General features: G+C 34.2%; 1 protein-coding gene across 1 annotated transcript in view; it reads right to left on the bottom strand.

Annotated features, from left to right (window-relative positions):
- Positions 1-442: 442 nt before the first annotated feature.
- Positions 443-24,190, bottom strand: part of LOC149771511 (protein mono-ADP-ribosyltransferase PARP14-like) — a gene marked incomplete at its 5' end in the record, with an annotated part of 103,582 nt that continues 79,834 nt past the window's right edge. Inside the window, 6 exons of the mRNA XM_089948366.1 lie at positions 443-3,537; positions 12,339-12,513; positions 13,219-13,379; positions 15,032-15,434; positions 17,355-17,557; positions 23,897-23,990. Coding sequence (XP_089804492.1) covers positions 3,236-3,537; positions 12,339-12,513; positions 13,219-13,379; positions 15,032-15,434; positions 17,355-17,557; positions 23,897-23,990 — 1,338 coding nt within the window. The remainder of the gene's footprint in view (positions 3,538-12,338; positions 12,514-13,218; positions 13,380-15,031; positions 15,435-17,354; positions 17,558-23,896; positions 23,991-24,190) is intronic.

Genomic DNA, 24,190 nt, shown 5'->3' with positions numbered 1-24,190 from the left:
TCTGTACGTAATAATACATGATATAAACACGGATTATTCAAGATATCTTGTATAAAACTTAAGTTATTGTGAATAAACTGTTGTTCTTTCAGTTTTAATGACCTTGACCTTTAATGACCGTTACCGCTACAATTTTGAGCCCGAATATAGTAAGTTATTCCCTCACCACAATTAGATGCCATTTACAATCTTTGGTTAAGATATGAATTGATGGTCAAAATATTAAGTTATTTTGTAGAAACAATTTTATATCTTCATGCCTTTGACCTTCGACATTCTTATTCAAAATAGAAAAGTTTATTTCTCATCCCATGTACAAGTCATGCACAGAGTTTTCTGAATGTATGTTAATGCATCAAACCCCAAAACAAATAAATTCATATCCACCATGGAACTATACACTATGCCTAAAAGTGGGTAAGTACAGATTAAAACACAAATATTGCTATATAAAGGTTTTATTTTAAAGATTATAAGAAATGAAAAGCAAAGAAAAACATTACAGAGTATGGGTAATGTTTGTAATTTCTCATAATGACGAAGCTGTTGTCAAAATTGCAATCGAACGCAATAAGAACATAAATTTGTGTTTGGCCTAATCATGACTATATGTTTTCTTACATGTTTGAGTATGTTCTTTTTTGCACCGGATTTCTTGTACCTCCATTTGAAGGTTAATGTTGCAGTTATTTACCAAAAACCTGACTACGTTTAGTTAACTTTGTCATTTGCATGAGTAGCAAGTTCATTCCATATATGCAAGTAATATGAAAGGTAAACGTTCTTTATGCTATCCACATAATGCATCTCAATAAACCGATTTCAAAGGTTATTCACTGTGACGTTTTAAATTACAAGTAACGTATTATTCATCCTAGGTTAGATCCACAAATAAAGAGTGATGCGTGCAGCAGTGCCAAGAAGCTGAATATTATGACGATTCTATATATACTATATATCATTCTAGTTTCTTCCTAAACAAACACAGTAACGATATAACAACTTGGGGGGGGGGATCTGTATTGCAACCCTCCATATTTACTGATACGACTTCAGCCATCCATTACCTTGCATTGGTGACGTATTTGTCACAAAATAGGTATTATGTGTGTCGTCCTTCTATATTATATACATCTTAATAAAAATGAAGTATTTGAAAATATCCCTATAGTACTTTAACCTCCATCTTCCCCAGCCAGACACATTCGAATGGTTACCACATTGACCAAGTCACTATCACGTCTTTGAGCTTAGCCAAATTGTTTGAGAAAGCAATATCATATACTCCTCATATAAATAATATAATCAAAACACCATCAAGGCTAACGATGTTCCAATGATGCTTTCAACAAACAACACAATACTCTTCCATTACACTTCATCTGCACTAAAATCACCAGATAAGTTACGAAATGTCATTAGAGAACATCTAAATAAATCTAAAGCCTTTTAAAGCTTGCATGAGTTTTATCATAAATAAGACCTTTGCGTGTTCATTTTGAAATTTTCATTCTTAAAGTGTAAACTACTTATTTGTTGTCAGCATTATTTATGATCAATAATTGTTGGATACAAGTACCACCATTTGTCTCCCATAGTGATGAAAATGTACGGAACACGGATTACCTAGTACAGATATATATTTACTGTTTTTATTGATTTGAATTTTGTTGCACTCTACAAATTGTATTATCATGTATTAATTCCTTCCTGCTGGTCATTAGTTTTCTTACTTTAGCTCAATTTAGTTCCAAATGATATTTATAACCAAAGATCTCTACGCATTTATTTTCATCATAAAATGTACTTTGATTCCCTTTATACAAATGTAATTGCATGAAAATGATGTGATGTTCACGACAATATTGTCGCTATATATATATATATATATATATATATATATATATATATATATATATATATACAAAGTAAACTCACTAAGAAAGCAAATAATAATAATAATAATCACACAGGTCGGAGCTAGACTTTTTCAAGATGTGAAGATATTGCTAAAACTATGTTGAGATGATTTATAATTTCGTGTACCAGAAAAGGGCTCCACTAAGTAATTTTCCATTACGGATCCGGCTCTCAGTCATCGTTAGTCATTGTCCATTGATAAATACTATTTTCCTCCATGATATTCTTTCAAATTTAATTTGTTATGTCCCAAGTAGGAAAAAAATTAATTCTTGCTATATTAAGTAGCTCTAAATCTTGTTTGAAAAATAAATCTCAGTTAATAAATTATTTATACAACTGCACAAATGGACTTAATTTATTGAGGTCATATACATAAATACAAAAATCTGCAAAAGAGCAGAATATGGCTCTAAACTGTCAATGATAAAACATGTTTTTCTATAAATTCGAATCACAATTGGAAAATAGCAAATGCCAACAGAATAAGTTCTCTAATTAGCTTTCATATGATCCATAAATTAAAAGTATCTTTTTAATCTGATAATTGTCGCATTCTTGTTCACTGAAAGTATGCCCAGTAAACAACTTCCAGTCGTACATGCAGTATAGTTAGTAATCGACAATCTATCGTTATATTCTATTCAGCTGATTGACATCCCTTTCTCTTCCCAATATAAACTATTAAAGATAAATGGAAATGTCTAACTGATATCCATCAGATGCAATATTAGCATCTTAAATCGCTCCACCGCACTTACATGTAAATACATTTACATGTTTATCTTTCGAAGTGAAAATTATATACCCAATATGTAAAGTTGTTAGCCAAAGGCATCGTACTACTACAAAGAGTATTCTCTAAATGACATAAGTAACTAGATCATGAGAAGCTGCATAGCGATTTGTGCTGGTAGTTTAAATCCAAAATTGGTCATAAATAATTGGACAATTTTCGGACAATCATATAATTGTATATTCTGTTACTTTCTTGCTTTTAGTGCATATTTATCAAAATATAGATATTGATCCATGCAAACACTATTAGTAGATGTTTTTGTATATGTCTAAGCTTATGAGTAAGTTCATTTCGTCTCTCAGTGTTTAGGATTTTAAACTGAAGTTATGTCTAATGCTTGACATAAAAATTGAAGGATAGAAATAATCAAATTGATTTCTTTACCAATTAAGTTTCAATGTTATCTACATACAATAGGATTTAAACCATGGAAATCCCCACAGGGAAATGTATCTTATGCAAGGACAATAAAACCTTACAGTGACAGTGAATGGCATTATTCTGTCTTTGCTGACTCTATCGTAGTTTTTTGTTACATTTGAATGTTATCAAAAATTCTGGATAGACCTGAGTGTCATGAAAGATGACAAAGATGAAAGGTTTGTTCACATCATCAGCAACACTGTCATACAACTCTGGCTGACCGCTGACAAGGAGTGGTGGAACACGCATTCCTTGGGCTCCTTGGGCATATTTTCCGGTGAGGACTTTGGTGAGATACATCCTTTTGTTGCCTGCAGCATCAGGTGGACTATACACTTCTCTGGCTGAATAGTATGCCTCCTTTGCAAAGTAAACACCATCTCCATAAAGTGTGGCTGAACAGGAGAAACGACAATATACACATGTACCATGAATTTCAGACTATACATTGCAAAAGACATTAGTATTTCTTATATTTACAACAAATTATAAACCAGATTAGATTTGTGATTAACAATGTGAAATATTTATTTTGCTAAGAAATAGTGAAAATCTGTAAACGGTCTTCACATAACGCTGATTTGAAAATGATGCATGAGGTACTGAAAACTATACTGAAAGGACACATTAAGTAAATGTACCAGCATTTAGTTCTAAATTAACCCTGTATTCTGTATTTCATTTAATGCAGATTGAAACAAGTGCACATGTATTTACAAGTGGTATGCATGTTTAATTTACTTTGTTAGTTAATTTTTAATTATTTATTTTTTAATTTTATTTCGTTATCTGCTATTGATAATGTATCATTATATGATGGACTGGTCATTGTCAAAAAAGTTTTTTTCTACTTGACCTGAATTATAAGATATTTTAAATATGTAAACAACTATTACGTAGCTACAATATTCTCTATGTGTATGGATTTAATGTGTTGCCTTCCTTAGTATATGCCATGTAACCAGTAGCGTGGTGCATTGTTCATCTGCCAAATACGGTGGTGGCAATCGACCTAAAAAGGCTACTTTGGAAGTTTAACATCGAAATTATGACTATGTACCAGAAGGAAGCGGCTACATGTCTATTTGAATGAAAGGCATTTGTGCAAAGACGGAAAGGCACCGGAAAAGTGCTTGTTTATCAGTCAATTCAAGTTGTGTGCTCCAATTGTCTCGATCACGTAGGAACAGTGTTCAAAGTTTAACAGATTAATTGCGGCCGCATCCAATGAAATTAACAGAACCGAAGCGCAGAAATATCTGCTCGATGTGCCAAGGTGTATATAGGGTTAGGTAAAATGGGAATTAATATTACTATAGTGAATTTAACACCTGGAGTAATCTTATTGTAATTCAACTAAAGAATGTTGGTAGATTAACACGAAGTGGGTCTCCATAGGCACATCAGTACTCTCAGCATTGGATTTAATTTGGATTTCTACTAAAGTTTATATGGCATTTTTATGTTTATGACTTTTGTATTTAATTATATGATCATATGTGGATTTTATTAGCATTACCGTCAGTTCATTGTTTTCATTTTCACTTTGTATTCTAAGAAAATAAACTATTTGTTGAATTTTATAAAGCTGGCTAAGTTTTCACTCTTTTCTGTTACTTATTTTAAGAGCATACGATCGTAACATAAAATTAGGGGCTCGTCTGGGATACGAATGTATCTAAAATATTTCCGAAAACTTTGTTTTTGAAATTTAAATTCAGCTTATTTTGGAATTGTTCAAGTAATCGATATAATGTCATCTTTTATAAATCTTTAGTGAAGCCATCAATATCTTTCAGTGTAATCTAAAGGTGAGAACTTTATTTCAATTCCTACCATGGAACAGTTATACTCCTGGACAAAGGATGAATTAATTCAGCTTGCCAGAACATATGAACTTTCTGGAGCAAAGGCTTCTCTAACGTAGCAAGAAATACAAAAATTGGTGCAATAATTAGTGGAAAAAATTTTCGATTAAAGTGCTTTGGGTTCGATCCGCAGGTCCCCATTTGGCTTTAACATACAAAGTATGGAATCAAAATTAAAAATATAAGATGGAATCAATTAAGCTTGAAATGTAGAAAGAAAAAGCAGAAAACAAATGCATTTGGAGAAAGAGGTGACAAAGATAATCGCAGTTACAGAAAGAAGAAAAACCAATGCAATTTAAGGAAAGGTAGAGAGAAACAGATAATGACAGACACAGAAGGAGGAAAAAGAGACAGAAAGAGAATAAAAAGTTCATACAAATAACAATGACATATGAAAAAGGAGAGAGAAGATTAAGGAGGGAGAACGAGAATAGGAAGAAAGGAAATTTCAATTTAGATTTTAAAAAATAGTTCTGGAATGTGAAAAACACATATGAACTTTACTCACAAAATCAGGTTTTCATGTATCTAAGAATATTAGATTAGTAACCCTTTTTAAAGAAAAAGTGGTAGATAAATGTCTTCCTCAGTTTGAAAAGATTGCTGAAACTTTGAAATGGCCAGAAGAGCATTGTACTCTGTTATTACAAAGTGCACTTCGTGGCAGCGCTCGTGACATCTACACTTATATGTCAGTACAGCATAGTGTATGAATACATGTTGAAGGGTTATGAGTTGGTACCTGATACGTATCGACAAAAAATTAGAAATTATAGAAAAGAAAATGGACAAATTCATGTCGAATTTGCAAGAGAAAAAGAACAATTATTCGATAGGTGGTGCATAGCCAAGACAGCTTGCCAAGATAACAAAAGTCTCGGAGAACTCATATTACTTGATGAGTTAAAGAATTGCATCCATTGTGACGTTGAGACTTGCCTTGATGAACATAGGGTCAAAACTTTGGAAAATGCTGCTCGTACAGCCTACGAGTATTCCTTACCTCATAGTGATTATTTTTTCGTAAGTCAGTTGTCTTGTGGTAAAAAATATTTCATCCTAATACGTGCCTTCCAAATTTCCAGACTCATCAGATGTCTTTATTTCTGAATGCTGCAAACTGAAAAATCAGCAGCGGAATCAAGACAGACATATTCCTAATGCTCTTAATTTTAGGAGGTCAAGGTCACGTCATGTATTGAAAGCAATAAATTTTTTTTTGAGAAACAAATCTAAGTCTGGTTTTCTTATGGAGAATCATGAACCATTCAGGTCGAAGGGTTTATATCACTCATTCCCGATTCTGCTAATCCTATCCTATTAACAATTTAAGGGATACAGGAGCTTCTCAGAGATTTTAATATCCGGTACTTGGCCGTTTCTGAGTAGTTTTCTTATAATGAGAATATTGTCATTTAGGGAGTAGGGTGAGGGTTCTTAATTATTCTCTCATTTTATAAATGTGTCATCAGACTGAGTCTAAGGACCTGTGACATTCGAGACAGTGCCATCTTTATCCATCGAGGCTATTCATATATTACTAGGCGATGGATTAGCTGAAGATAATGCTGTGATTAATCCACCTGTAACTCATAAGCCTTGTTTTGATCAGAAAGTCGATCGTATTGAAAAAGAATTCCTGATTTATATCCAGCTTGTGCAGTTACTAGAAATATGGCTGAGAAAGCTCTTAATAATGATGTTGATCAGGAAAGTATTTTTTTAGCTGAGACATGTATTCACCAGGCATTTAATGAGGTTATTGCTCTCCATTTGGATAACTCAAAAGGTATTTGTCACAGTGATCATCTTTTAATAACTCATTCTCTTTATTCTAATCACAGTGACAAACGACAATCACTTCTCGTCAGACAGAAAAAGATCACGAAATTTCCTGTTTGTTTCAGAGGGCTATCAGTAGAACTGAAGGCATAAATGTACATGTTTGTTATTTTGTTACAAAATAAGGTCCTTATCAGAAAATAGAGACCACCTAATGTACCTGCAGGTGACGAGTGGTAAATGGGCTATCAAATAATAGTTCCACCATCGTACATACAAGATATATTAGTCTAGCGCATGAAATTCCTTTGGCTGGTCAGTTCGAGATCATAAGAAGTATCACAAGACACCTTTATTGGCCAAACATTAAAAGTGATTTTTGTAAATACTGTAGATCTTGTCACTCTTGTCAAATGGTAGGAAAACCCCATAAGAAGATAACCAAGGCTAATCTAAAACCTATTCCTGCATTTGACGTACCATTAGCAGAATAATGGTAGATTGTGTCGGTCCCCTACCTAAATCTAAGTCTTGCAAAGCATATTTGCTGACCATAATATCTGCGCCCACAAGATTCCCAGAGGCTATTCCTTTGAAAAAATATTAAAGCTAATGAATGATAGGTACACAACATAACTTGTGCGTGAAGGAGATTAAAGTGAAGGAGTCTTTGCACAGAGACAACCTCACTCTCTCGGCCTTGGTAGTGGGAACTCATTGGTACATAGATTCATTACGGCTGGGGACTACGTTGGCCGCATTGGATGGCCATGACGATTTCAGTGCCCTGTTATGCCCTACGCTTTCCACTTAGCGTTTGCAGATTCGCATTTGGGGCTGTTGGATCACTCATTTGATCTATTCCACCCAGTCTGACGAAGCCGGCTTTGCATGCAAGGATAGGCAAGCTCCTAAGTCACAGAGGGTGTGAGGTCCGGCGACTACCCTCAACCTGGTTTAGCTGGCCAGTCGAAACCGTTGCCCGTGGTGTGGCCGCTGAGAATGCTATAGCTGATTGGAGCCACAGGTGACAGCTGAGCACCTGGTGGAGACCAAAGGTGAACGAGCTACTCCCGAAGGAGCAAGAAGGAGTAGGCAGTCCACGTTTCACAGCCATACAAGAGACGCGTGAAGACAACTGCATTGTATAATTTCATCTTAGTTGACAGGCGTATGTTTTTGAGCTGCAAGACCTTGGATCGGGTTCGTCCGGTTGCTTGACTGGCTGTTTGGATTCTCGCAGTAATCTCTTTGTCCAGGGAGCCATCACTGGATATTGTGCTGCCAAGGTATTTAAAACTGTCCACATTCTTCAGCTGCATTTCGCCAATGGTGATGCATGGTTGTGAAGGGACAGTGTCTGGGGAGGGCTGGAAGAGGACTTCTGCCTTTCGCAGGCTAAGTGAGAGTCCAAAAAGGTTGGAGGCTTCATAGAACATGTCAAGGGTTACCTGTTGGAGAGTCTCTTCATGGGCCATGAGGGCACAGCCATCTGCAAGGAGTGCTTCAGTGATGAGGTTTTTATTGCGTCTTGGTTTTTGTAGATAGGCTACGGAGATCAAACACTGATCCATTCAGATGATATTTAATATAGATACCAAAGTCAAGGTCAAGAATGGCATGGAGCAGTACCTGTGTGAAGAAGAGGTTGAAGAGTACCGGAGCGAGTAAACAACCCTGTTGACACCGTTAGATATGGGGAATTTCTCAGAGGGTTCACCGTCTGAGATAATCTCTCCAGTCATGTGATCGTGGAAAAGCCAAATAAGGTTGGTAAACTACTGAGGACACCCAATCTTCTTTGTACTACCCATAGTGCATCTCTGTTGACTGTGCCGGAAGCCCTTGTCAGGTTCACGAAAACGGCATACAGATTCATGTTCTACTCAAGTCACTTCTCATGAAATTGTCTCGCTACGAAGATCATGTCAAAGGTGCTACGGTCTGGGCGAAAACCACACCGAGACAGGGAGAGGTTATAATATGACACTGCCGCATTAAGCCTGTTAAGAATAATGCGAGCAAGTATTTTGCCAGATATGTAGAGCAAGGTGGCTGTGGTTACTGCAGTGCGCATGCATGCTTTTATTCGTATAGATGGTCACAATTGATGCGTCATGGAGGTCGTCTGGCATCTCCAGATGATGATTAGCACACCGTGGAGTCTGTGCACTGATAGCCTTGTACACCTCCGCTGGGGTACCATCCTTTCCAGGTGCCCTGCCACAGTTCATTTGTTTAATGGCCGTCCTCAACTCCTCTATCGTACATTCAGTTGGTCGTGTATCTGCTTCTGTAGTATTTGGACAAGAACAGATTGACTGACCGATGAGGGCAGTTTTAGGAGCTTAATAAATTGTTGTTTTCTATATGTCCTTAATGCCAGTTTTGTCCTTTATTATTGTACTGCTATGTGCTGTAAGTAAAGGGGCAGAGCCAGACTTTGAAGGGCTGAAGAATGACCTGGTGGCGTAAGTAGAACTCTTTGGAGTTGTTAGTGTCGGCATTGCGTTCTTTGGAGAGCTAGCTCAGGGGAACCCAAACCAAGGCCGCCCTGGCAAGAGGTACAAAGACAGTCTCAAGACTAATATCAAATAGACCGACCTTCAACCCTACCAGCTAGAGCACTCTGTCTCAGACAGAAGCCACTGGCTAGCCTGACCAGAAAAGCCATTCCCACCTTCGAGGTTGACTGCCGCCAGCATCTTGCTGAAGCTTGTGAGAGACGTTACAGAGCTGTATCCAAGCCACCCCAACCACCCGTGTCCAATGCCCCACCGGCAACCGCCTGTGTGCATCTGAATTTGGACTCCCGAGCCACATGCGCGTCCACCGTCAATGAGATCGCACAACTTGTTTTCCTCGGGTTGAGAAACTACCCCCAACAAAACTAAAACAATAGCAAATTATTTGATAAGGTTGTTTATCAAGTCTTCTGCCTATCATCCCAAAAGCCAAGGTGCTTTAGAAAGATATCATACTTTGAAAAATATGATTCCGTTATAGTTTGTGATACTGCAAATGAATGGGATGAATTAGTTTATTTTGTTCATTTGAACAGGTTTTTTATATACTGCGCATGGACCGTTGAATTTGGTAAGAAAAGAGAAACTTCTTTTGATTCAAGATACAGAAATCAATCTTCTTGATTACGTTTTTCGTTTCAAGTACAAGTTGTCAAAAGCTTGTGAGGTCGCAAGAACTAATCGACACTCTACTCAGTTTAGAATGAAAATGTGGTATGATAAAAATACAAAGGAAAGGAGTTTTGAGATTGGTAATAGAGTTCTGACTCTCTTGCCTATACCACAAAATCCTCTTCAGGCTACGTTTTATTGTCCTTTCGCAGTTGAAAAGAAAGTAAGTGATTTAAGTTATATCATCAATACTACTGGGAGGCGAAAACAAAACAATTTTTTTTATCATATGAATAAGTTAAATAAGTATGTCGATAGAGATTGAATTTAGTGAGGATTTAAACGATGAAATGCAATCGGATTATAGTGACTTCTGAGTAACCAGTCTTCGGAATTCAGAAATTTTCAAGAATCTGAACCAAAAACTTGCTCATGTGCAGCAACACGATAAGAATGAACTAAAACAGCTGTTAGTTGAACATGAGCTCTTGTTTCCAGATGTTCCTACAAGAGAAAATACAATCGACCATGATGTTCAAATTGTAGATTCCACGAATGTGAAACAGCATCCATAAAGGATGAACCCTTCCAAGGTGGAATGTTTGAAAAGAGAAATTCCGTATATGCTGGGGAATGATTTCATAGAACCGAATAAAAGTAAGTGGAGTTCACCATATATACTTGTACCGAAACCAGATAATACTTTCTGCATGTGCATTGATTATTAAAAGGTGAAAAGTGTGAGTAAAACATATTCATTTGCATTACAAAGACTACGTGATTGCGTTGATAAAATTGGAAACATATGTCACCAGATTTGACCTTCTGAGAGGATTCTAGCGAATAACACTGACGGTAAGGGCAAATTAATTTCAGCATTCATGAATCCAAATAGACAATATCAATATAAAGTGAGGTCAAATGGAATGAAAGGTTCGCCTTCTAATTTTCAAAGTTTAATGAACATGTTTAGATATTGTCTAAATAAAGGTGACGCTTACATCGATGATGTCATCATTTATAATGACGCCAAGAATGATCATTGAGAGACAATTCGGAAATTTTTTGATAGATTCATAGACGCAAGTTTGACAATTAATTTATCAAAGCGTGCGTTTTGCCGTGCTTGTGTAGAATTTCTAGGACATATCGTAGGGCATGGACAAGTTAAATCTATAGATGGTATTATCAATTATATCTCTGAATTTCCTGTGCCCATCCATAAAAAGCAAGTGATGAGATTTTTTGCGTACAGCTGGATACTATTGGAATTTTCTTTTGCAATTTTTCCATAATTGCTGAATCCATGACAAATGTGTTGAACAGCAAAACCGAGCTTCACTGGTATAAAAATGTCAGGAGGATTTTGATAAGTGAAAGATCATTGTTCAACAAATTTTCAGCTCTAAATTTCAGTCATTCATTTAAAATATCTGTTGATGCAAGTGATGTTGTGGTTAGAGCAGTATTGATTAAGCAAAAAAAAGATGGTGCAGACCATCCAGGTTGCGATTTTTCTAAGAGATTAAAATTAAATAAGTACCAGAGAAATTATTCCACAATCGAGCAGGAATGTTTGGCTTCGATAATGGGATTGTAACATTTTAAAGTGTATATTAGTTTAGTTCTTTCTCACGTTATTGTGTTTCATTATAAGAGTCACCTTACTTTCACTGTCAAGATAGAAAAAAAGCCAGAGATTATGGAAAACAATATTTACCCCAAGCTCATCAAAGATAAAGAACAATTTAATAGCAGGCGCACTTACTAGAGTATAGAAATATTATCTTGTTTCCTGTGTACTTTATGCCATTCAAAAGATTTAATCTTATGAAATGTTTGGCACATGTTCAAACGACTATTGGATAAAAGAAAGTTTACTGCTTGAAACATTCGTTTTCGTTATGAGGGTCGGTGTTATGCATATTTAGTTTACATTGTTTCTTCGTTAGGTTTTTATTTTTTTCTTTTATTGTTTCATTATGTGATATTGATAATGTAACATTGTATGCTGGACTTGCCTGTGTACAAAATTAAGTTTATTTTCTACTTGGCCTAAATAATTGATTTGTTTTGTAAACAACTATTACATAGCTCAAATAATCTCTTTGAGAATGGGTTTTAAATTAATATTATTATTAATTGAAGCAAATATGTTTATTTGGTCTGGATATATTAAAGTTTATTCGGACTTATTAGGACTTGTGTCTGTAATTCTATAATGATTTTGGGATTTAATTTGAATACTGTAAGTTCTTCCTTTTTCAGTTTCACATTTTTTCTATGGAAATAAATTATTTGTTGAAATTCATAAATCTTGTTGTTTTTCACTATTTTCATTTTCTTTTTTTCGAGTTTAGACTTTTAACACAGGGTAATTTTCACAATCATAATTTGCAGCATTACCATTTTTGCCACAGAAGCTTCGATTAAATCCATGCACATTGATACTATTAACAGCCTGTCCTGCAGTTCCATGCCAAAGGTCCATTTCATTTATCTGTCCAGGGTTCATCTCAACTATAAGTTTTTTCTTGCTCTGGTACTGCGCATACAAAGTCTTGTTCTGAATTCGTTCAATCTAAAATACAATATTTATATGCAATGTGTTTTAGATGAAAAGTTGAAAACAACTGGTCATTGATACCTAGTTTGTGGCCTTAAATGACAGAAAGCTGTACATCAAACATTCTTAACACCAAGAAAGAAGGATTATATTAACACTTTTGTTGATCTCTGAATCGGACAATACTCAATGAACTTCTGAATTATAGAAACTTAAAAATTATAAACATTATAATTTTTACAGTATTCCTAGAACCTCCCAAACATTATTAGACATGTGGCTATCTACTTGACTATTTTATTAGCCATTGGACAGTTTAAGTTGTCAGGAGCCAATAGTTACTTACCTTAAACACTCAGATTAGAAATACATGGAGTAGGGAATCTGGCCTTACATTTAATGATAGCCATACCCGTGATAATGGTGGTTTAACGGTAATTTTACTGACGACTGAATCTTTTGTTTTTGCCTCCATGTCTGGATAGATATAATATACTCTCAATCTTTAAATTGTTATCCTGTCTAATGGCACACACACACACACACACACACACACACAGATCTATCTATCTATCTATCTATCTATCTATCTATCTATCTATCTATCTATATATATATATATATATATATATATATATATATATATATATATATATATATATCTGTGTGCGTATGTGTGTGTGTATGGGCGATATGGTAATTAAAGCCAGTTAATCATACCTTCAGTACTTGAACATTTGTATGCTCATTTCCCATCTGAACACTTGTCATGAAACGTTGCGCAACGCCTGAATACTCCCTTAATGTTGGTTGCAGCTGTATGAGCCTTAAATTATCCTTGTCCATAGGAACCCACAGTGAGGGTATTTCAGAGACAAAATCTGCGGTAAAATAATGTATAAATGATATAACGATATTTCATGTCATGAATAACTCGATTTAGATTCTACTTTTCATTAATCAACTTTCATTCTTTATTATTATTAATACACAATAAAAGGGTAAACATGTGTTGAAAGTTATTAAAAGTAAATCTGTTTTACAACTATTTTTATCTGACATGTTCAATGTCAAAATGGATCTGCTGGACAAAGGAGAATATATTATATTTACTAGTCTGTGTTTCTGGTTAAAATGATTACTGTACAAATATGGGCAATATAAAAGAAAACATCGATATATGCGACATTGTTGGATTAAACGTTTGATCGATTTATGATTATGGCAAGTATAGAAGGAATAGATTAGTATTGATATGCATTTATTTTGAGCAGAATGTACGGTCAGTATCTGCCAAAATACAGGGCCGCTCTGCAGAAGGTGGCTGGGTTAGAGAAAGGCCGATTAGTTTTGTTACAGCGATAGGTTATCAAATAATTGCAGTATAAAATCGACGTTTCGAAGGAAATACCAATAAACTGGCGGAAAAGAAATTTGTTAGATTCCGTGAAAAATGAATTTTATTTCTGGATGGTTTTAAATATTGGGTTTTGGAATGATCACCAATGTTTTTAGAAACGCCAGTGTAGTTAACTTGGTAGAAATAATGGCATAAGTTTTAAAACAGCACGTCCACAAAATAAAGCATACATGGAATTACAGGGTAATTTCATACATGGTTTTTGATTTAAAAAATCAACACTATTAAAGGCCTTTGACCTTGAAATCAATTTCCGATAGCTGAATATCAACTTGTTTATCGAAATGCAAATAAGTACTTTTTCTGGTAATTTTTTTGGCATAGGACTGTGTTTCTAAACACAATGAATAACATGAATGCAAGAATTGACGTTTTCCTTGCCCCAACATCAAGTTAATTGTCTTAAATATACAATTTTTAGTCGAAATCTGCTAGATATTTGTGACATAGTGCATGTTAATACGAACATTAATTCAATATTGCCAATAAGAACAGTATTTCAAAAAGAAAATGTAACGTAGGAAAATTGATTAGGTCCGTGAATAGCTATTTAGTGTCAATAAAACTCATAATACATGAGTATAATTCCAAGTCGAAATGGGTAAAAACCAACTTTCAGCGATATTTACATAAGAGTAAGCTCGAAACCCATTTTTCGCATGAAGTCCTCCACAAGTTACCGAGCGAAAATTTGTAATAGATGGGGATGATCTACTATACAATATGGGTGACACTTTCCATTGCATATAGCGGAGAAATAACACGGTATATTTTCGCAAGAACTTGATTTGCAGTAGTAGCCGGGGCTGGGGTGTTATAATATTATAACAGTAGTAGCCGGATTTGGGGTGTTATATTATTATAACAGTAGTAGCCGGGGCTGGGGTGTTATAATATTATAACAGTAGTAGCCGGATTTGGGGTGTTATATTATTATAACAGTAGTAGCCGGCGCTGGGGTGTTATATTATTATAACAAATGGATAATTGTTCGTTACGTCTTTAAATTTGTGGCTTCGAGCACATATAATATCTATACAATTTAAATTTATCAACACTAATTACAACACTGTTGCGTCAATCATATATAACTCTGAATAAATGTCACCAAACCTTTAATTTTGTCCTTTCTCAGCACTTTTACTTTGACATATGGGTCTATTTCTGAGTATTGTTCAAGAGCTTCGAAGTCAATAATGATTCCACCAGGTAATTTCAATACATTATCTTTGCGTTGATAGGCTTCTTCTATTTTGACATTGCTGTTCTTATCAAAGTCTAACCATTCCTGACTTTCATCGGTGCCTTTAAGATAACGCCACTGGACCAACTGGAAAAGCATTGCAGCTTGTTTTTCTTTGTAAATGGTCCTTTCAATTTCCCTCATCAGACTGAGTACTTCAGTTTTTCCCCTTGCAACATCAGTGGCAATACCTTCTATTCTCATGCGACCAAGGCGTTTTTGTAGTGTTACCTTCACATTGTGCTTTTGTCCAATCTTCTCTATTTCTGAAATCTTCAAGTCATCAATCATGATTATGGTTGATTAAATTACACTAATTTAACTACTTCAATGATAATTTTATTGACTACCGTAATGATATACAAATGTAATGTCTTACCTGCACCAAAAGTAAACTCTAATGCCTTTTAGTAGATATATTAACCTAAAAAAATTTACTTGCTCTCTTTTCTAAACTTTGCTGAATACTTGCTGAATATGGTTCAAATTTTAATTAAACCAAATTTACTTGCTGAAAGTATGTGTATACATTTCTTCCATACCTTTTCTCAAAATTTGCTTAAGTTCAAGTAGGCGTAGCATTGCTCTTCAAAATGAAGAGTGTTTACAAAGTAAATGAACCGTTATGAAAATGTGCTGAAATAGTAGGCACCATTTTAAACACATAGGAATGAATTAAGCTTTAAAATCACTCCCAAAAAGTATTATTATTGTTATTATTATTATTATTATTATTATTATTATTATTATCCACCCTCCACCAAAAAATATACATAGCAAAATGATTTTGGCAACTTTCTTGCATTCACCACCTCGTTAATAATGTGCAATAATTGCTGGCATATTTTCAACAACAATTAGACGTATTTAAAGGAAGCTTTTAAAATATGAATAGTACCAGCCACATTGATAAACTCAACCAACATTTCTTCATTGTCATCCGTTGTCCAGATCATACCATTCTTCTAGAGTCATGCCGAACATCCGAACATTTATCTTTTGTCTGTCTCGTATTTAACCTCATACCCGATTTGCACAGTAATAATATGTATATATATATATATATATATATATATATATATATATATATATATATATATATATATATATATATATATATATATATATATATATATATATATATATATATATACACACACACAGTGAAATACATATTTGGATCTCACTAGATGTAACTGTACTGCATATAAAGTTACAACAGTCATAGATTTGGAAAAAGTGTTTTCATTTATTTCAAAGCCACACTCTGTGCAATACAGCAAGCTCAAAGAAAATTTAGTAATATATATTCATGTGTAGAATATGGAACCAAGAAAATTCATGAATTTATACAAGATCTAAGAATACAGCAATATAATATTATAATATATAGCATACGAGAATATAGTTCGAAAAGGAACGTTATCATAATTCTATTTTAATTTAACCTAAAATAGCTAGCTTCAAAGATTATTTTAAATATAGGTAGCAGGGCTATTTGACCCAGAAAAAAATGAATAAAAAGGTGGGGCTAACGACCAAATTTCTCTTATTTATGATACGTGACAGCTGTGTCTAACTTGGGACTAATTTTTCATAATGTGTACTTTCTTTAGCTCTGTCGTTCGGATGTCAGAGCAGATTATGACTATTTTAAAAACTGTATGAACATTCTCTGCAACGAAACATCCTGGATTGATTCCTTGTCTTGCTGATTAATCTATGGTATATTATCCCGAATCTGATTTACTCTAAACACCTTGTTAAACGTGTGTCCAAAACAAACACTTTGGATTCGTAAATTTTCTTTGTATCAAGTTTCGTAGTTTTGCCAAATATTATATATTCATTGGTGCTTACGTTTTGGATTGATTAGTGATTTAGTTACATTTTAAACAGAATAACCTTTGTTCGTTTGATTTGTAAAATCATGGCTTGTAGCAAGCGAATACTTCCCTAAAAATGGGATCATATAAAAATAGTGAATTTGCAGCACCCATCCACACACAAACACTGTATAAACACCCCCACCCCCCACCCCCACACGCACCCCCCTTATATATATATATATATATATATATATATATATATATATATATATATATATATATATATATATATATATATATATATATATATATATATATATATATATATATATATATATATATATATATATATATATATATATACCTGGTCGTCTGACAATCGTTTTATGACTTCATCTGTGATAAAATCAAGGTCCAATTCTTTAATGCACTTTTCCTCTACATAATCCAGTGCATTTTGTATGGCACTCTCTGACTCAGCACAGATGTCGATAATGACTTTCATTCTGTCATCATGAAGAACGTGAGTTCGAGTTGAAGACACATCTTTTCCGAGGCCTAGATTTCCTAAATGGATTAGCAGAAATTGTGCTTTCTATTATTAACCGTTACCTGTACCGTATATCTTAATATTCAGACTCAATGCAGAGGAAGAATATTAACAAGAGGTTTATTAAGATAACCTGAGTAAAACCACACTACCCTCTCTTAAGTGACCAGATGATGTATGGTTCCACTTAGAAGACTTCAAGGTCCTTGCTGTGATCTTGAATAACACTATCCATGTTAAAACTGAATACAGTACATAAAACACCTTAGGATATACCACTCTTGCGAAGTTTTCCTTACTATTGGCAATGACCCTTGAGCTGAGTATTGTATAACAAAGGTTGGACCTGGATAAAGTTTCATGAAAGTATATAATTAATATGATTAATATGTGACAGCCTAGACTAGGACATGTATTACTGGCTCGCATTATCCATTGTTATGACTTTGATCTTGAAGAGGAATGTTTGAGGCGAATGCGGTGGGAAATGTTACATCAAAATTATTAAGTGACTAAAATTTCCTTAAAATATTTTCATTAGTTCACTATGTACGCCTCGACAAAGATAGAGGTCTACTGATTTATATTTTCCCTTGCCGTGAACTTGATCTTGGGGCAATCTGTGGTGCTTGTGCGTGTGATAAACTGGATAGTAATGGTTAAAGTTTGAATGATTGTCTTTCGGAAAAAAGTTTTCTATTTTCTGTCTTCTCGTTGATATTTTTTCAGTCCAAACGTGTATGGTGGCTGTTAGTGTCGCCAAGTACAAACAAAAGATGAAGGTAGATGTTCGATTATATGGTCACAATGAGATTAGTTGACTGGTGTACTTAAAATAAGATATACAGCAAAAACTGTAAGAGTTCTAGGCACGGAGAAATGAAAGTCTATATACTATAATTTTAAACATTGATATTGATGTGCTTGAGAGGAGTTTTGGTTTTGATGGTGTTGATAGTTACGAAATTAGTTAGGTATCTCGAATAGGTTCCTTTTAAATGGTCAGTCGAAAGCAGATATATTCTTAAAAATACTCGTTTCATCAATATTTGCCTTTAAACTTTGGCAATGTTATTATATCATTGTGTCGGATATTACTTAGAAAGTGTTGGACGTACTGGATGTAAGAGAATTTCCCAGGAGCAGTATTAGTGACTCTACAGCGTTCATACTTTCTAGACCGTGAAACTTGTTGCATAGTAAAATAATCTGATCATTTGGAATGTTATAGAATATTTAGCCGCTCTGTATTCGTTTTTGAGAACATTTTAATGAATATGTTTCTGGTGGGTCTTTTTTCTGGTGGGTTAAATCTCAATTTGTGAAAGCTTTCTTCACCATAGCTGCGCTGGCGTATATATTTCAGGCTATGTTTAGAAGCATTATAGTTTCCGCCAATTTTCTACTCTTGGGTAAGGTCAGTCCTTTATCTTGTTTCACACGTTGGATGTTCGTCCCTAGTTCATTTTAATGTACCCTCCAAGAGCAAGATCTGTGGAATCAGTATCAATTTGCACGGGATTTTTTATGGCATACTAATTCGTCACCTTTCTCTGAGTCAGACTGACTTTCTTTTGCATAAATGTTTATGGTGGTTATATTCTGACAGTTGAGATATCAAGGGATTTCAAGTGCAGGCGAAGTTGTGCAATGGAACGTCACTACGCAAGAATTTGTGGGAATAACTTGGCTGTTACTGCGATTGCTAATTCTTTGTGAATACTAAATATTAACTTGCAGTATGATATTTTCTGAGGTAAGCATAAGTGCACATAGTATATATTTTAAGGAAAAACAAATTCTAAGGTTTGAACATTTCCTACAGGGTAGTGTTCTGCTACTAATTAAGTAACCGTCATGAAGTCTACTTGCCTTGTTACGTTTATGCCTTATCCCATTTGCTTTATTTCCGTTTCTGAATTAGCCATCTGTTCGATGAACGTAAATATTGAAACTATAGTTGCATCATGGCACATCTCACTGACAATACGTACACAAAAAAGATACCCAATAGGGACTGGGATTGCTCTCCAAAAGACATCGACATAAGAATCAAAGCAAGAGCAGTTGGGAAAGATATCCGAGTTAGTATGATGCCTACTATAGTAATTGCCTAAAATTTGTCGCTTGAATATGGAAAAAGCTATCTGGGAGTTTATTTTTATTTTGCATTTCCCGCCAAATTTGACAGTAGTTGTACTTTATTTGTATATATCTGTCAGACCCTTTATGCCACGATGCATTAAGCTAAATTTTTCAGGACATGGTTGTGAAAAAGTCGTTAACGGTTGCTCCAGTTTAAAAGCAACAGTAGTCAGATTTGAATGAGTATAGGCATTATTACTATAACATTGAAATGGACTAATGCCAGGATGATTTCTATCAAACTGGACCAAAGTCTGCTGAGCAGTAGTAGATAAAAAAAATGTAAAGTTCTTTTATAGTTTTGAAATGCCTATAGCACAAGATTCTTTATATCAGATTTGATATATCTATCATTACTAAATAGATTTGATAAAACGATGGTGAGCAGGTTTTTATAGAGCTGTTTAAAGATTTTTCTTTGTTTAGTAATGACAGCCATAGGTGATGAAAAAAATTACATAAACTTCCGACTCTTAAAAAACTTTAGTATCTGCAAAATTTAGTTGAATATAGTAGTCTGAGTTCGGGCAAGTTTCTGTTACAAGTGTTTTCTGTATTTAGCTGCAATGGCGGCCCAAGAAATTTGAGTTATCATTAGGCATTTTTCTCACATGAATACTCAATAAATATATTAGAGAAGAGAATATGTCTTCGAAAAATTGAAATAATTTTAATTTCTTACAGGATTTAGAGCGCATCACTTAGGATAGTACCTAATTTGTTATGATGCTGTCATGTTTCAAGCATTTGATATATATGAACGTTGTCAAAAACTTTCAACTTTGAAGACATACATTGTGAAGTATGATCATCAACCTGGCTCTACCCAAACATACATTTTAGATGCTTTAAAAAGATGACACCACGTGGAATATGCAGGAAATGGAGATCAATACAAAATTTGAATAAAGTTCAAAATTCAAAACGTGTCGATCGGTTGTAGTTGGTACTTAGCATATGCTACCTATGAGCTATGACTGGTACAATATGCCGAAGCTGGTTACGTATGAAAATAAGGTGCTATGATAATACATTAGTCAGTTTCATGATTACTGCCATCATGCTAAATAACCTCCCTCCATAGACAATAAGCGTCGATAGTCAGTTCGGTATCAAGATTCATGTCAATTAATATGGCAGTAAGTTTTAAGTTTTTATACTGCTAATCTGATTACGACAAGGAGATGTCTTCTCGCAGATGACCAAACTGAGACTCAAGGAAAGGGTAAACACCATTCATGTGGTAGTGTGACATCCGTCTTAAAACAAGATAGGTAAAATAATTTCGTATTCATAATAATAATAAAAAGTAATCACAGATTTAATTTGGAGATGTTTAACATGCATGAAGCAATGAAATTCAAACTTCAAACGGAGATATCATGAATGAATAACTATTTTTAACTAAACGTCTTCTGTTTGAATACATATCAATATCCCTTTTTGCGGAAACTGTCATATTAAAACTGTAACACAAGGGTGTATCAAAAGATGATAAAAACAACTTCATACTAGCATCAATCCCTCTGTTTATATGAAAAGGTCACATATGCAAAAACGCACCCACATCTACAGTAGAAAAATCATAGAAAGCCTTAGATGAAAGACAGTAGATATTATAATCACCCATTACGACAAGGCTTGGACCTAGCATATCATATAAATATTCATGACAAGATGAACAAATCTATTAGTGCTTAGAAAATACAGCTAAATAGTTTACAACCAACTTAATCAACAGCACACCTATCGTAAAATACTACAGAATTCTTAAGATGTTAAGTACATTCGGTTCCTTCATGTGGCCCCTTGTTATTTAGTATGTTACAAGAATGACCTATACCTGTAAAATGATAATCTTTGTAGCATATGTATCCTGGTCACATTTCCCGATTTGACAATCAGAGTAATACAAAACAAACTACTACTACAACAACCATTACTACTACCATCAACACGACAACCGTTAATGCTATAACTGTACCTTAAAGTTTTTGTTTACATAGGGTGAATCCATTAGTTTTAAAAATGACCTCCTTTGAAACCTTCTATTATATACAAGTATGTGTATGTAGTTGTTCAGAGATGCTCAATACCTGTATGCATCTAAAATAAAGTTTTATTTTACACATACAATTTTGACCAAATGAAATGAATCCATTGACCAATAAGAAGATATAATATAGAATCATTTTAAGCAATTTTGTTCCATTTAATTAAAGGTGTTCAAGGGTGTTGCTATATGTAGTGATTTTAGTAAGCTATTCAATATCAAGAGACCATATTCAAACAAACGTGTGATAATTCTTTTCGGAATTTGAATGTCTATCATTCTAAGTTTCAACAGACCACAGTAAGGTCAATTTGAGTTTGCTTGCTGTAAATTGATAAGAACTTGAGATTTTTTTAAAATTCGAAATCTTGAACATAAGTTTGAATGTTCCATAAATATTGTTTGATAAATGAGATCCTTCTTAGTTGTGTTTCATCGCTTTACTAGCATCTGAATAATTTCATGAAGTATGATTCTAAATGTTGGTTTCCAGAGTCTGAATAGTTTGGTTAGCAGGACTGGTACCAAAGTTTTCCTGTACAATGTTACAGTAATAAATATAGTGTTGAACGCAGCATATGTAAAACTAACTAAATTGAAAATTGAAATAAAGTATTTCATTCTGGATGGCAACCACTTCTATAAGGTGCCTAACATGTTTGTAAACGTGATACTGTTATCAGCATAGACATATGGGATCTTGTCCTGTATAAAAACTCGCAGAGATGCATTCCAGTGCTGCTTGGAGTAATGTTTATCCTTTTACGGACATTACAGTTAGAATAGTTGTATTTTTCATATGTTTAGATTCATTCCAGTATTTTTGCTCGAAATTCTCCCATGATTAAGGACATGCCGCACAGCATTAGAGCTAGGTGAAATTGTGAATTTGAGGAGGTGATTTCATCACAATAAAGATCTGTCACGTAAACATATTTGGAATAAAAAAGGTAGATAATTTATTCAAGTAATAATTAGAAGAGGATATAGAATTATACACGCTGGTCATTTGAAAACACTTCACTTACGTTTGCCCATATGATATCGCTGAGTGAAAAAGGATGGAAACCACCTCATATTTATCTATTCACACCTACATATTTTGAGTTTATATATTGTCATTTTGTGATCAATAAAGTCAAATAGTTTTCTAAAATGTACACAACAGCAAATACAAGCTTACGTACATCTAGGGCTTGAGCCACATCTCTTAAGCAATTCATTCGAGTGATTAGTCTTGAATCCTAATTGATTTTTGGGACACAAGACCAAGAAGATATCCTTTATACAGTTGTGCACATGTTTTCCAATTAATTGTAAAATAGTGGGTAGAATTGATGTGATATATTTTTCATATCACTCATAGATCTCAATGTGTGAATTGGCGTGCTTTAACACTTACTAAAACTTTGAAAGTGCTCAACACAGAAAATACATATTACCAGATATATTTAATGTACCCTAGGCAAACAAATAGTTTTCAATATTTTGGTGTACTTATTTGGAACAATATTCTTTATGGTAAAAAATCATTGTAATGTATAAATTCCTTCCACTGTAGGTGTGCGGAAGCATGAAATATTATACAATATGGGGTATTTATTATTAAGACACACCTCATGGTTTTAATGTATGAAACAATATAGTATTTTTTAAAATTGCTTGCGTGTATGGTGCACATGGACTATTGAATGTTTGTGTTTTGAACATATTTGTATGTTAAATCTGTACATATGTACATAATAGGTTCATCGCTATAGATTAGTTATTACCTGAAGTTATTTGCGTCACCCTTAAAAAACGGTAGTTGTTATTATTACTGTTATAAGTAGTAGTAGTAACAGTAATAGTGGTATTAATAGTAGTAGTGTATATCCAGTACTGCCTCAGTATAATATATGGGAGCCGTATCGTATACCGCCTTATATAATAAACTAAATATAAATCAGAAAAATTAAACAACATCCATGACCCTGCAGATAAACAAACTTAAAGGTCCTTATGAAGAAGAGTACTGTACTTGATTGTTGATTAGCATAAGGTTTACACCTTCTAGAGGCAGGCACATCTAGATGATGCCTACGCAATTTGGTCAAAAGCTGCTAAGTGGTGTGGAATGTTTAATGCATTATATCCAGCTAGTGTCAAGATGTCTTACCAGGTTCTCGTTTCTCCTGTGATTTAGCTGTTCCATCCGGTTCTCGGTGAGAAGAGGTTAATTTCAAAACTTTCTTTTGTTCCTTTTCAAATTCCTGGAAGAACATTTTTAATAATACATGTGCATAAAATGATCAGCGATCTTATGTACTTTATTATATTTAAGTTTCCTATTTTTGGAAGATGGCTTAATAATTTCTAATCATCATCTCGTGGGTCAGTGGTTCTTCCCGGGGTTTTCCCGGGTTCTTCCTCCACCATTAATACTGACCGCCATGCATAGTCTATCATGTGC

This window comes from Sinohyriopsis cumingii, unplaced genomic scaffold (genome assembly GCF_028554795.1).
Source record: "Sinohyriopsis cumingii isolate HCF-2022 unplaced genomic scaffold, ASM2855479v2 utg001790l, whole genome shotgun sequence".
Lineage (NCBI taxonomy): Eukaryota > Metazoa > Mollusca > Bivalvia > Unionida > Unionidae > Sinohyriopsis > Sinohyriopsis cumingii.
The sequence above is the reverse complement of the archived record's forward strand: the minus strand, read 5'-3'. Positions and strand labels throughout refer to the sequence as shown.